Raw genomic sequence first — 15,560 nt, forward strand, 5'->3', positions numbered from 1 at the left:
TTTGGTGGTGGTGACAGGAGGTGGGGGCCCTAGTTCAACAGTTGACTGAAATGCCTCTTTTTTTTTTTTTTTTAAATTTTAAGAGTTTATTTATATATTTGGGAGAAAGAGCAGGCATGAGTGGGAGAGAGGAGGCAGAGGGAGATGGAGAGGTAGACTTCTCACTGAGCGGGGAGCCTGATGCAGGGCTCAATCCCGGGACCCTGGGATCATGACCTGAGCAGAAGGCAGATGATTAACAGAGTGCCCAAGTGCCCTGAAATGTGTCTTTTTTATGAAGTTTTTCCTCTCTTTTCTATCATGCCTCTTCTTTTTCTTTTTCTTTCTCTCACTTTCAAACTCCTTATGAAACTGTGCTCTTTTTTTCTTATAGCAACTAATAATTTTGTTCTATTCTCAGAGCTCAAGGGTGTGAAGTTTGGAATTTGAAATTTCTGATATTAAGTTATCCCTTACATGATCATTTCACTTATTTTGTGTGTGTAGAAATACTATAGATTTTCATAGTGTATTATGTTTCCATCCATTATGTAAATCTCTTTCATTAACTATGTTGTACTTCAATATACTGTCTTGGAATTTTTAGTAATGATAAAATCTACAAATAAAATAATGACTGCTTCTTTAAAAAAAAAAGAATAAAAAGCTTCTATTTAAAAAAAAAGTTATCTCAGGAACAGACAAATGGAAGAGGTGCATAGGGCAAGGGATGTGAAAAGGAGAACAAAGCTTCCATGTTCTCTCAGGTGGGCCACTCTCACCAAATCTCCAAGTACTCTCCAACCCTGAAGTGCTCTGATCTCCATCTTTTTGGGATTTTATGGCGGCTTCGTTACATAGGCAAGATTGATGAAATCACTGGCCATTAGTAGTTGAATTCTGTCTGTAGCCTCTCTCCTCCCCAGAAGTCAGGGGGTAGGACTGGAAGTTCCAAGTCTAATCACCTGGTTGGCTGTCCTGGCTAGCAGCCCCTCCTCCTTATGAGCTTTCCAAAAGTCATCTCATTAACATAACAAAAAATATTTCTATGCTCTCATCACTTAGGAAACTCCAAGGGTTTTAGAAGCTCTGTACCAGAAACAGGACAAAGACCAAATATAGATTCTTTATTATAAATTACATCACTCCTACATATTAATTGAATAAGCTTAGGCAATTTTTATTGAAAAAATAAAAAAAAAAAGCTTACTAATTACAAGGGCCTGTGCCAAACACTAGTTAATTGGGAATGGGGTGAGGGATACAGAAATGAATTCAAATGAATTCTACCTTTAAGGAATCAATTGTCTAATGAGGGAGGCATACAGATAAAGATGAAGGAATTACTACAATTAATTAAGAATTTAACATTACAAATGCTACTGTACATACACAAACTTGAATGTTTACAACAATATTCCAAGGTAGTTATTATTAATTCCTATTTCTGAGTATATACTATCCACTATATTCAGTAGGTGTCTTTTGAGGCTTAGAAGCATTTCTGGAGGAAGGCTTATTTAAAGGGAGATTATTTCTAAATGGACATGTCACTTAGAAGAGAGCAGTGCCTGCCAAAGTACCATTGGAGCTGAGTCTTCTTTCAAAAGCAGAGCAGACTCCCCATTGATCTTGTGGGTAGAGAAGGCATGTTAGGCACATAGAAAAGGTTGACCAAAATTCCAGAGGCAAAGAAGTAGAGGTTATGGTCAGGGAATTCTGGTGATTTAGTCTGGTTGCACAGAAAAGCAGGGAGTGAACAAAGAGAAAGATACGGCTTTTGAGTTTGGGAGGGCACAATATTAGAAGAGGGTATTACTCACCCAGGGAAAAAGTAATTGGAAAATCTAGCCATTCTAAGCTTTTTCAACATTGACAGCTAAATCAGCTTGCATAACAGTACATAGACCTACCCACCTGCTTAGTTTCTAATGCGATTTACTAAAAAGTTGTATCTTCCTCCACACTTCTTTATAACTAATTTGACCTATACCAGATAGCAGTTTTACAGCAGAAATAGTCAACATGAAAAGCTCTTTTTTCATGATAATTTCCTATTCTCCTTCTGGTCTACTGAGTTTCTAAGCAAAATGTTTCTTGTTCTTTTGTTCCCTCTTACAGGCTTACAAGAGTCGTGCTCATCTCACTGTGAGCTGGAGAAGAGTGTGTGGGCTGCCAAAGGCAAACATAAGGGTGAGTTATGAGGGTAGATTTTCAGGTGCTCCCACCAATTTCGCTCTTCAGTATAATGGAGTAGCAACTGCAGAGTCTTTGTCGGGAGTGAAAATTTAACACTAATTCGTATTATCACATTCATGTTATTAATTATTCATGTGACACTTTAACTTATCATGCAGTTTGCAAAGCACATTCATATCTGTAATTTACTTAGTTTTATCCCAAGCTTCTAGTGAAATTACATTTACTTGTAAATGTCTTATGCAAGATCTAATGTACAAAAACCTTTGTACCACTTGTTCTTAAGAAATGAATTTAAGAGTCATGTGCCTGGGCGGCTCAGTCAGTGAAGTGTCAGTCTCTTGGTTTCAGCTCAGGTCATGATCTCATGGGTCTTGAGATCAAGCCCCAAGTCCTGTCCTGCTCTGCACTCAGCAGGGCGCCTGTTTGAAGATTCTCTCCATCTATACCTGCCCCACCTCTCTCTCTTTCTCTCCTAAAAATAAATAAATAAATATTTGAAAAAAATGTTCACATTATAAATTAGTAGCTTGGCAAGTATTAATAAATTAATCAGCTCAAGGCCACTGCCAAACCATTTGATATACGCTTACTTATAATTTCTGATGTAAGATATTTAATGTGGATTATATAGAGTCTATATTGTATATAATTTATATATATAGGCAATACCTGACTTACGATGGTTTAACTTACAGCTGTTCTGCTTCACGATTGTGCAAAAGTGATAAACATTCAAGAGAAACTGTACTTTGAATTTTGATCGTTTCTCAGCTAGTGATATGCATAACATATGCCTATGATTCTGGGCAGCAGCAGCTACAGCTTCCAGACACACAGTCATGAGGGCAAAGAGTTGATATACTTAGACTGATCCTGCACCTATATCATCATTCTGTTTTTCACTTTCAGTAGAGTATTCAGAGTATAAATTACGTGAGATCACCAAAGCTTTATTAAAAGTAGGCTTTGTGTTAAATGACTTTGCCCAACTGTAAGTGTTCTGAACACATTTACAAGAAGCTAGCCTAAGCTATGAAGTTTGGTAGGTTAGGTGTACTACATGTATTGTTGACTGATGATATTTTCAAATTAGAATGTGTTTATTGGAGGGTTCCCCTTTCTCCGCATCCTTGCCAGCATCTGTCATTTCCTGACTTGTTAATTTTAGCCATTCTGACTGGTGTGAGGTGATATCTCATTGTGGTTTTGATTTGTATTTCCCTGATGCTGAATGATATAGAGCACTTTTTCATGTGTCTGTTGGCCATCTGGATGTCTTCTTTGCAGAAATGTCTGTTCATGTCCTCTGCCCATTCCTTGATTGGATTATTTGTTCTTTGGGTGTTGAGTTTGCTAAGTTCTTTATAGATTTTGGACACCAGTCCTTTATCTGATATGTCGTTTGCAAATATCTTCTCCCATTCTGTCAGTTGTCTTTTGGTTTTGTTAACTGTTTCCTTTGCTGTGCAAAAGCTTTTGATCTTGATAAAGTCCCAATAGTTCATTTTTGCCCTTGCTTCCCTTGCCTTTGGCGATGTTCCTAGGAAGATGTTGCTGCGGCTGAGTTCGAAGAGGTTGCTGCCTATGTTCTCCTCAAGGATTTTGATGGATTCCTTTCTCACATTGAGGTTCTTCATCCATTTTGAGTCTATTTTCGTGTGTGGTGTAAGGAAATGGTCCAATTTCAGTTTTCTGCACGTGGCTGTCCAATTTTCCCAACACCATTTATTGAAGAGGCTGTCTTTTTTCCATTGGACATTCTTTCCTGCTTTGTCGAAGATTAGTTGGCCATAGAGTTGAGGGTCTATTTCTGGACTTTCTATTCTGTTCCATTGATCTATGTGTCTGTTTTTGTGCCAGTACAATGCTGTCTTGATGATGACAGCTTTGTAATAGAGCTTGAAGTCCGGAATTGTGATGCCACCAACTTTGGCTTTCTTTTTCAATATTCCTTTGGCTATTCGAGGTCTTTTCTGGTTCCATATAAATTTTAAGATTATTTGTTCCATTTCTTTGAAAAAGATGGATGATACTTTGATAGGAATTGCATTAAATGTGTAGATTGCTTTAGGTAGCGTAGTGATCCGAAGGGGCACGTACACCCGAATGTTTATAGCAGCAATGTCCACAATAGCCAAACTATGGAAAGAACCTAGATGTCCATCAACAGATGAATGGATAAAGAAGATGTGGTATATATACACAATGGAATACTATGCAGCCATCAAAAGAAATGAAATCTTGCCATTTGTGACAATGTGGATGGAACTAGAGCGTATCATGCTTAGCGAAATAACTCAAGCGGAGAAAGACAACTGTCATATGATCTCGCTGATATGATGAAGTGGTGATGCAACATGGGGGCTTAAGGGGGTAGGAGAAGAATAAATGAAACAAGATGGGATTGGGAGGGAGACAAACCATAAGTGACTCTTAATCTCACAAAACAAACTGAGGGTTGCTGTGGGGAGGGGGTTGGGAGAAGGGGAGTGGGGTTATGGACACTGGGGAGGGTATGTGCTTTGGTGAGTGCTGTGAAGTGTGTAAACCTGGCGATTCACAGACCTGTACCCCTGGGGATAAAAATATTTTATATGTTTATAAAAAATTAAAAATAAAAAAAGAATGTGTTTATTGGGATATAACATCATCATAATCTGAGGAAGACCTGTAGGAACATCTATCAACATAAAATAGCAAACTTCCCCAAAACCTTAAAAAGGTAAAAGTTAGCAATAAACTGACGCATAATAGATGAAAGAAGATAAATGCAAACCACACTTAGCAATCAACTTCTTCTTGAGATCCAGCCATAAAGAGAAAGAACAAGGCTATTAGTTTAACTAATAATTAGTTTTAATAATTTTAATCTAAAAAATAATCTAATTTTAATCTAAAATCTAATCAATAATTTTAATCTAAAAATTAGTTAACTGTATTAGCAATACATTTAACTAAATTGTCATGGTTAGAGGATAGATCACTCAGAAAGTATATGGTTCAAACATGAAAACAGAGAGGCAAACATTGGCAATGCTTATTAGAGAACTCTTAATGGAAGAATTTATTCTGGCTCAAGATATCCCCCTGCACCATATGTCGATGGGTACATTGAGCTCTCACACTCAGTGCTACTAACCTTTCAAACTGTATAACTCACTTACTTTGCCTTGATTCTAGGCTTGATAGAAATCTTTGCAATAGAATCCAATTTCCAGTGTGTGTATTTTGGGAAATGTATACGCTGAATGTATGCCATAACTGTCAGTACCCAAAGCAGTATTATTTTCATGGCTTAAGAATAATTTTATTAGTATTGTATTGGTATCATGTATTCCAGGCTTATTGAGATATTGACATATAATTTATGTAATTATGCAATTTATGTATTAAGCTATAATGATTTAAGACATGTGTACACTGTGAAATGATTACCACAATCAGATTAGTTAACACCTCCAGCCCTTTATATTATTACTTCTTTTTGTGTGTTGTGATAATTTTTAAGATCTACTCTCTTAACTTTCAAAAATATAATACAGTGTTGTTAAGTATAAGCACCATGCTACACATTAGGTCCCCAGGAACCTCCATATTATTTCATAGTGGCTATGCTCATTTACATTCCCACCAGCAGATCACAAGGGTTCCTCTTCCTCTACAACCAACATTTATTAGTTCTTGTCTTTTTGATAATAGCCTTTCTAACAGGTATGAGGTGATATCTCATTGTGGTTTCAACTTGCATGTCCCTAATAATTAGTGATGTTGAGCGTGCACTCAGCCATTTGTATGTCATCTTTAGAAAATGTCTATTCAGGGGTGCCTGGGTGGATCAGTGGGTTAAGCCTCTGCCTTCGGCTCAGGTCATGATCTCAGAGTCCAGGGATCGAGCCCCGTATCGGGCTCTCTGCTCAGCGGGGAGCCTGCTTTCCCCTCTCTTTCTGCCTGCCTCTCTGCCTACTTGTGATCTCTGTCAAATAAATAAATAAAATCTAAAAAAAAAAAAAAAAAAGAAAAAGTCTATTCAAGTCCTTTATCTAGTTTTTTTTTTAAATTTTTAATTTTTTATAAACATATATTTTTATCCCCAGGGGTACAGGTCTGTGAATCGCCAGGTTTACACACTTCACAGCACTCACCAAAGCACATACCCTCCCCAATGTCCATAACCCCACCCCCCTTCTCCCAACCCCCTGCCCCCAGCAACCCTCAGTTTGTTTTGTGAGATTAAGAGTCACTTATGGTTTGTCTCCCTCCCAGTCCTATCTTGTTTCATTTATTCTTCTCCTACCCACTTAAGCCCCCATGTTGCATCTAGTTTTTAATCATAAGGTTTTTTGCTATTGAGTTTGTGGGAGGTCCTTATATATTTTGAATATTAACCCCTTACAGATTGTTTGGAAACATTTCCCTCCATTCTGTAAGTTTCCTTTCTTTTGCTGATTGTTTCTTGGCTCTTGAGAAGCTTTTTAGTTTAATTTAGTCCTCCTTGTTTATTTTTACTGTTGTTGCTGGCATTCTTTGTGACTTTTTTTGTCATATCCAAAAAATTGTCATCAAGACCAAAGTCAAGGAACATTTTCCCTATGTTTTCTTCTAGTAGTTTTATGCTTGTGAGTCTTCCATTTACATCTTTAATCCACTTTAAGTTAATTAAAGTGGATAATTCTTGTACGTGGTATAAGGAAGGGGTCTAATTTCCCTAACCTATATGTGGTTATTCGGTTTTCCCAGTGCTGTGTTGCTATTATTAATATATCCTGAAAACTTGGTTGCCATGACTCCACCTTTGAAAAAGGTTCTGCTTCCTTCTGTCAAAGTCAGATTTCTGAGATTATAACTAAAAATCAATCTGTTACCTTAAGATTCCTCTCAGCAATCAGTAGGCCAGCTTTTTTCTGGTATAAAGTTTGCTATTCTTTCTGTAGTATTTTGCCTCTAAACAGCTTTCTTGTACTAAATAATATGGATAGGAAATTACCAGAAGTTTTTGCATACCCAGAAGAGGGTGGAATTGAAACTAGCAAGGATAAATGATGAGTCAATGAAGAAACACATGACTAAAAACAGACTTTGGGATAAAATTAAATGACCATTAGAATATTAGCAGGAACTGATATTTATCAAGTTTTTCCATGTGTCAAGGACTGTGTTAGACTCTACATGAGCTGACTCTTCCCAGCAACACTATGAGGCCAGGGTTACTATCAAATACAGGTTAAGTGAATGAGGATCAGACATGGAAAGTAACTTGTCTGTGGTCAGGCCACTTCTTCCCTAACAGGGGCCTAAACTAGGACTTGAACCAAACCTGTCTCCTAAAAAGAGCTCTGGACCATTTACAGACATTGGTGCAATCCTAAAAATTAGGGCACACAAAATCTCCAACTGTGGAAATCAGAACTAGAAGTGGTATTAGAAAAGGAAAATTGTTAGTCTGTCTTCAGACCTGTATAAGAAATAGTATTTTTAGTTGATAAGTCACCAAAATCCTATGTGTAGATAAATAAATGACTAACGAGGAGAAGGACAATTTACTAGGCAACTCTAAGTGGATTTTTAAAAAGAATTCCACAATTCCAAGTTCTTATTTTTATCACAAGTGAGTAATTTGTCATATTTAGATTCACCTGTAGTATTAAATGGTATGTCCTTTCTTCCTAGAATATGCAAATTTTATAGTTTCCTTTTTTTTAAGATTTTATTTATTTGAGAGACAGAGCACACAAGATGGGGGAGGGGCAGAGGGAGAAGGAGAAGATGATTCTCTATTAAGCAGGGAGCCCAGGACCCTGAGACCATGGTCTGAGCTGAAGGCAGATGCTTAACCAACTAAGCCACGCAGGCCCCCTAAGAGTTCCCATTTCTAATCAAGAAATGGACATCCTGGGGCTAACCTGTTTCCTTGTTAGCAAAGCCTAGGCTTCCAAGGTCTACCGGCTCCAGAACCAGGTGACCACAAACCAGGCCTGTCAGAGAAGACCTCTTTCCTCTTTCTGAAGCCCCATGGAAACAATCCTCTGTACATTGTATCCATTTTTAGATATTCCTTAGTGTCAAGTCAGGGTATCGACTAATTTGTTTTTTCTTGGGAATGAGAGCCATGTTTTGTTGCATTAAGCTTGTTTTGTTTCAAACTACATTATTATGTTATGATTGGTGTATAAAAACTGCACTTAATGTATACAACTTGATGAATTTGGAGATATGTATACACCTGTGATGCTATCACCACAATCAATGCCATAAACTCATCCACCACCTCCTATTTCTTTTTTTTTTTCCCTTCCATGGCCAGTGGAATGGTTGTGACCACCAACTAGGGGAAGGGGAAAATGAAAAGGTGTTGGTCAAAAGGGTACAAAACTTCAGTTGCAAGTTGACTGAGTTCTGGAGATAGAGTTATGGTATAGTTAACAGCACAGTATTATGCACTTAAAATTTTGTTAACAAGGTTGATTTTATGTTGCATTTGTTTGCATCAAGAGACTTCATTGCAATTCTGTCGTTCCAGTTACTCAGACAAACTCCTTAGAGCCTCCTCGACAGTTCTTACTTTGCGTATAGATTAGTTAACTTACCTGTGACTCTCTTTTCAAAATCTATGCATAACCCAACTGCTTCTTATCACCTTCACTGTGACGACTCTGGTCTAAAAGATTGTCAGCTCACCCCTCCCCAGAAAATTGAAATACCTTCTAACTAGTGTTCACTATCATCTTTCCTCCCTCTTCCCACCCCTCACCTATTCTCTTCTTGACAGAGCAGCTGTAATTATTTTACAGTAATCAATTCAAAATCAGATAGTACCACAGCTCTGCTCAAACACCTCCAAAGGCTTTTATCTCATACAGACCTTACTTAAAATGCGTTGACACTCCCAGTTACCACCCCTCATTTCAGCTCCTACTGATGATGTCACAGGGCACAAGACCTCCCTGTGGTCCCTCCCACCTCTAGGTGCTTGTACTGTTGTGACTTCTGTCTGGAACACTATTGCCCCAGATGTGCCCATGGCTTACTGCCATCCCTCCTTCAGGACTTTGTGCAAACATCACTTCTTCAGTGGGATGCTGAGTGGGCCTTCACTGGCCATCAGACTTAACATTACTTGCCTCTGTCCCACCCCAGAGCTCTTATTTTTCTTCACAGGACATATCTGACATGCTATCTTTTGTTATTTTCAGAGTGTACATACGTGGGAGAAAGAATTTTGCTTTGTTTTTCTGTTTTGATCACTACCCTCAGTGCCTAGAACAGTGCCTGATTAAATGGTAGATTCTCAAAAATATTGTTGATAAAATTAACTACACAATAACCTGTCCTTAAAAAGTGGTACTAATAGAAGTTTGTGTAGTACTCTATTACTTTCTCTGACGTGAATTGTAGCATTAATCTGAGATCCTTAGGTAGCAATTCCTGCTTTTGTTATATGTGTTCTGAAGAAACCATTAGCCAAGTCCATGACTACAGTGTATGTGTTTGTGTGTATGTGTATATATATGCATATATATGTATATATATGCATGATTCCCTAATATGAAGCAGAGCACTAATTGCCTCCCATACTAAAGGCTGATATTCTTCCTCTCTTAAAGCCAGGTGAGTAACTGTGGGGAGAGTCACATGATTCTTTTGGGATAAAGGTCCATATGTTCCCCTTAATGTATTAAAAAAGCTTCTCTCTGCATACAACTCTTATTCTCCTGGACATGGTAGATGATGAAATTTCAAAGGAATATAGTTTACTTTCATTTTCTTAGGAAATTATGTCTCAAATTAATTTGAAATTATTGTTGGAGAATGTAATCTTCATTGTTACAAACCAGAAATTGTTGCTCCTTTTTACCATTTTATTCCTAAATAACATCCTGGGAAAGCCCTGCCCTTTCTATTCTGCAAATAAAAAAAAGAAAACTAGCAGTTCTTTAAAATATATATATATATACATATATGTATATGTATATATATGTAAATGTATCTGTAAAGGCAGTGGAATGACCTTCCTTTAATAGGTCATGTGCTCATTCATTCATCCATCACAACACTGTAGTGGATCTCCTTTGCAACAGATACTGGTGAGAAAGTACATGAAGAAAATGAAAAAGAACATTAAGTTCAGAATTAGAAGAACCAGATCAGACTGGGGCATATAATAGCAGTGTGACCTTGGCAAGTAGTCATATTTTTAATAAAGAAAATGAGGGTGATAATACACATTTCACAAACTTAGATTTTTGTGTGAGTACTGAAAGAATTATTGAGTTGTAAAATCATTTATAAAATGTGATAGAAATATAAGCTTTCTCATTACTGTTATAATAAAAAGGTATGTTTTTACATAAAATAAAAAAACATGTTATTTCATAATATAATAAAAAGGAAGTATATAATAAAGAGATTTAGAGAAAGAGAACATGAAGGCAAGAGAGCTCTTCTTTTTTTTTTTTTAAATATTTTGTTTATTTGACAGAGAGATCACAAGTAGGCAGAGAGGCAGGCGGTGGGGGGTGGGGAAGCAGGCACCCTACTGAGCAGAGAGCCCAATGCGGGGCTCGATCCCTGGACCTTGAATCATGACCTGAGCTGAAGGCAGAGGCTTAACCCACTGAGCCACCCAGGCGCCCCCAAGGGATCGCTTCTGAACATAAATAATTCAACAGGAGAAGGATATATAAATGTTAATAATAAAAAGCAACATCTGCCTGTCCATAAAGAGATAGAAAAACAATTTGTGGGTCCTCAGTCAAAAGTTTAATTTCAACACAGCAAATTCTGAAAGGACTAATCAACAGAGGAGTATTTGGGTGATGCCTTGAAATGGAAGTAGCTCTCTAGCAGGCCATTTGTCCCCTCTTAGAAGATGGGACATGAACAGAGCATGGCAGTCAACCACATGAGCCTTAGAGTCACTATTACTTTTTTTTGTTTTTCAAGTCTTGGTTATGCATTTCCCTAACTGCAGGATTTTGAGTATATTCCTTAATTCCCCTGTTCCTCAATTTCTCATTTATAAATTTGAGATAATAGCACTGACCTCAAGAGGCTAGTATGAGGATTAAGATAAGTGCTTGTCATATTAAGCTCCCATTCAGTTAGTTGTTGTTATTCTACTTATTATCTATTATTCTACTTATTGTTCTCATTATTCTACTATATTGTTATTCTACTTATTATCTATTATTTTATTCTACTTATTATCTACTATTATTGTAAGTGAGGCAGCATACAAAATTCCCGTTGCCAAAAATGGATTTTCAGGAATACCATCTAGCAAAATGAGGTGACTCCTTAGTATGATACATGAGAATGGTAGGTTGGCGATCTTTCCCTCTTTCTTTTTGTTTTTTTCCTACTTCTCTGTGTTAGTATCTCCACCTTCCAATGGCCTTGCTGCAACCCCACCTCAAAGATTTTGGCTCTTCCTTGCTTTAGGATTCTAGGATTCAGGAATCAGGGAACACAAGAAAGAAGTTAGATAAGTGATAAACCGATTCAAGTCCTATTGGTAACAATCTAATGATTTTTTTCTCCATTTTTAACAAAAGGTGTTCAATGAATATAATAAGAAGCAAAAAATAAACACTTTGTTTGAATATTCTAATAACCTCCCAAACCAAAAATCATGCTTTATAAATACAGACCCATCATAATTGTCATCACCGTCAAGCTATTTAACACTGTAAAGCTATTTATAAGTCATATCCCCTTATTACTGGTTTAAATCCCAATAATTTTATAAGTTAAATAAGTATTACTTTTTTATTTTATATGTAATCTTTGTATCCCTTTTATAAATTCTAGGCAGGTTTATAAGTATGTTATTAAAAAAAAAGAAAAAAAAGGGAAAAAAAAAAAAAAACCGAAAACAGCTGTGATGATCATTCCCGCCTGTGGTGTTCAGATGATAAGCAGTCCATCTAGTTATCAGTCTGTAAAAAAACTGTATTTTATATTATTTCTAATTTCATTATAGTCAGTCCATAAAAATGGCTAGAGTCCACTCTTTTTTAGTCCTTATTCTTTTCCCTCCCAAAACCTGAGTTTTTCTAGCTCTTTGTGGTTTTTTTTTTTTTTTTTTTTTTTTTTGCTCCCAAAACCACTCTGAAAGAGTTGGTTGCAAGTTGCTGGAACAAGGTTCACCTGAAGCTCAGAATGTCTAAAAAGCATTTAGAGTCTCAGTAGGAGAAAGTGGATGAGTTAAGCCCGCAGTCCACAACATCCCAAAGGGAATGGTAAATGGAACTAAACTTCAACTTCAGGAAAAATGTGATGAGATAGAGAGTTAGAGAGGAGACACTGAATTTTCAGTCCCACTTGACCTTTGACAAGTGATAACCAAGGTTCAGTTTTAATAGATGTCCTCAATTTTTCCAAGTTACAAATCCAATCATAATGTTGGCAGTGCCTTCAAATCCTTTAAAAAAAAATACTAGGTAAGGCTAATAAAGGACCCCAAAGTCAGATTTGTCCCTTGTTAATAAACCCCAAATCTCTGCTTCATCAGCTTCAGAATTTTGAGAGAGGACAAGATAAGCAAAACTTAGCCCTGTTAATATTGACTGTCCATCAAGTGACTGATGAGTTACACCAATATTCTGTCTCTCTATTCTGTTTTACTATGGACCTATCATCTCCACTAGGGGCAGGGTGAGAACAGAAAGGGTGAATAAAGAATAAATCTATCCACCGCTACTCACAAATGAGGGACCTATTGTTCAAGCATTTATTCTAGATGGGGTTACTGTAGGTTCTGGTTTGCCAGAGACAGTCCTTATTTATAACTGTTACCCCATCCAATGTAATCATTAATAATGACTCCTTTCATACACATAAGTATGCCAGTTGGGGTGGCATTAGTACTGGTTACAAGTGTCATAGCTATAGACAGACCAAAATCACATGAATGCAGGGACACAAGTCAATCATTGCTAAGTGCTATCTGAGATAAAAACCATTATAGTGTCCAGACTCAAAGCCAGATTAGCTGACCCTAAACTCGGAACTCTTTCCACAATCCAGGCTGTTTTCAAGTTTTATGTTAAATGTCAGAGACCATGGATACCAGAACTAAAGCTAAGAGAAACAAAATACACTCAGACACATTCTTTAGGAAGTAACAGAGCACAGATTGTATCTGAGATCTTCTGAGGTCAAGGCTGGATACTTTTCTAACCATCTCCCTGTTTGGAAACCAAATACCAAGCATTATGCTAAACATAACAGTCATTACACTAAAGGTACAATTTGGTGATGCATCTGTTAAGAGAAATAGAAACCTGAGAATAGGATTAATCATTAGGGACATGACTAACATGCACAAAAGAATCAGAATAATTCATGATCCTATATAATTAAGTGCTAAATTATTTAGCAAGGATGAACAAGTTCAGAAGAGACTTCATGTGGGTTGGTATATTCAAGGAAGAGGTGGCACATCAACTCGGCCTGGGAGAACTTGATGAACAGCAGATAACAGCAGATGGAGAGTGTTCCCCAAAGAGGAAACAAAGAGAAGTATTTTGGGCTGTTTTTGTGAAGCAGATCAAGGAATATATTCTGACCCAGAGTTTGTCCTGGGAAGTCCAGAGAAATCTGGTGGATTAAATTAGATTGGGCCAGATTATGAGAATGTCCTTAATGTTTAATTTTGTTTTACCCATACATATACATAACTTTATGCATTCATGTGGATATTCATGTATAAATGCATACATGTGGACATTCACATGCTTTTAAATGTCTAGTTGTTTTTCTTTTTCCCCTTATTAGGCTTCCTTCTCACCCTCTCTTCTTCCATCCAGTTGTATTAACCTACCTACCCATGTTAACAGCCCAGTACATAGATTTCTGTATATTTTCTTCCTGTCAACTAATCATATAGATGCCTTAGTAGGATAAACCATAATTTACTATATTGCTGGGTATGAGCTTTGTTCTAGTATTTTGCTACCAAGACCAATGATGCAACAAGCATGTGGATCATTATTTACGGGTCATTATTTATGGCTGCTTGGTTTGAATGGAATAGACTTCTAAGAGATGGATTATTGGTTAAAATAAGCTGTAATGCTTCACGATTCCAAAGCAATGTATGAAAGAATGCTTTTCCCAACATCCTCTATAAAAATAGATATCATGGCTCCTTTCCATTTTTGCTAATGTGAAGAGCCTAAAAATATACCTTGTTATTTTAATTTATCGTTCCCTGACTACCAGAGAAAATTTTTTTCATTTTATTTATGATTTTTTTTAGATTATAATCTTACAATGTGGTCTGTAAATACTCTGCATTATTTTTTCCCCGTTTTGCTTTACTCTTCCTTCTTTTTGTTCTTTTTATCAATCAGGGTTCAATGAGCAAAGCAGAATGAGATACACTGTAAGTATTATGGAATTGGGATTTGTTATAGGAATGGGAACTTACCCAGTTGTGGGAGTTTTGGGAGAATAGTCCAAAAAGGAATGTTGGGGAATCAGAGAAAAACCACTAACCAGCTTTCCTGAAGCACTTGGGTGTGGCAAAGAAATCAGAGTTTGTCAGGGAGTCTGAAATGGGACCATCATGGAGCATTGGTGGAGCCCCCTGTGGAAAGACTACGGCCTCTGCACCTGCTGGTGGCATGGCATTTCCATAGAGGAAAAAAAAAAAAAAAAAAGCTGGATCTGGTCCTGGGAAAAAAAGGGGCTAGCTAGACTGTCTATACCTGTGTCATTCTCTCATTGCTTGAAAGCACAGTGACCTTCAGAGTGCACTGGCTACTGCTTTCCTGTCGGTTTACTATCCTTGTACAAATGTCTTTTTGATCAGCTTTAACCTGGAACTATATTGGGAAACCAATTCTGGAGAACATGGCTGTAGTTTAGTGAAGTTGACACAAAAGGAACGTAACAAAGCACATGACTGATTTTTGTGAATGTCTGCAAAGTACAAAGATAATGTGTGATGATCTTATAAAATTCTGTTAAATGAAGTTCATTGATTGCAGTAAGTCCATATAGATCTTTATTTGTTATTTGGTCCATTATACTGTTTAAATTTTTTGAGAAGTATATATTGTCTTCCATTACAATTGTAGTTTTGTTGATTTTATTGTCTGTTTTTTTTTTATTAAAGGCTGTACAGTTTGGTGCATAAAATATATGACTTACATCTTATTTATAAGTTATACCTTTATCTTTAGGCAATGTATCTTTTTAACATTTTAGTCCTTCTAATGTGAAATTCCATCATGACTGACATCAATATGGCTAGACTTACTTGCTTTCTTTTTTCATTTACCTAGAATCACTGTGACCACCCTTTATTACTTTACATTAAATATTTATTTCTCATGGAGTACATATCTTGATTTTAATCCAGTTTAAGTCACTGT

At 36.8% G+C, this 15,560-nt stretch overlaps 1 protein-coding gene across 2 annotated transcripts in view; it reads left to right on the forward strand.

Moving 5' to 3' along the window:
• ANO3 (anoctamin 3) overlaps nt 1-15,560 on the forward strand; it is a 420,117-nt gene that overhangs the window by 123,997 nt on the left and 280,560 nt on the right. For both annotated transcript variants that reach the window (XM_044258975.1, XM_044258976.1), the window contains exon 2: nt 2,101-2,172. In XM_044258975.1, the coding sequence (XP_044114910.1) occupies nt 2,101-2,172 (72 nt within the window). The remainder of the gene's footprint in view (nt 1-2,100; nt 2,173-15,560) is intronic.

This window comes from Neovison vison, chromosome 7, assembly GCF_020171115.1.
Source record: "Neovison vison isolate M4711 chromosome 7, ASM_NN_V1, whole genome shotgun sequence".
In the NCBI taxonomy this organism is placed as follows: Eukaryota; Metazoa; Chordata; class Mammalia; order Carnivora; family Mustelidae; genus Neogale; species Neogale vison.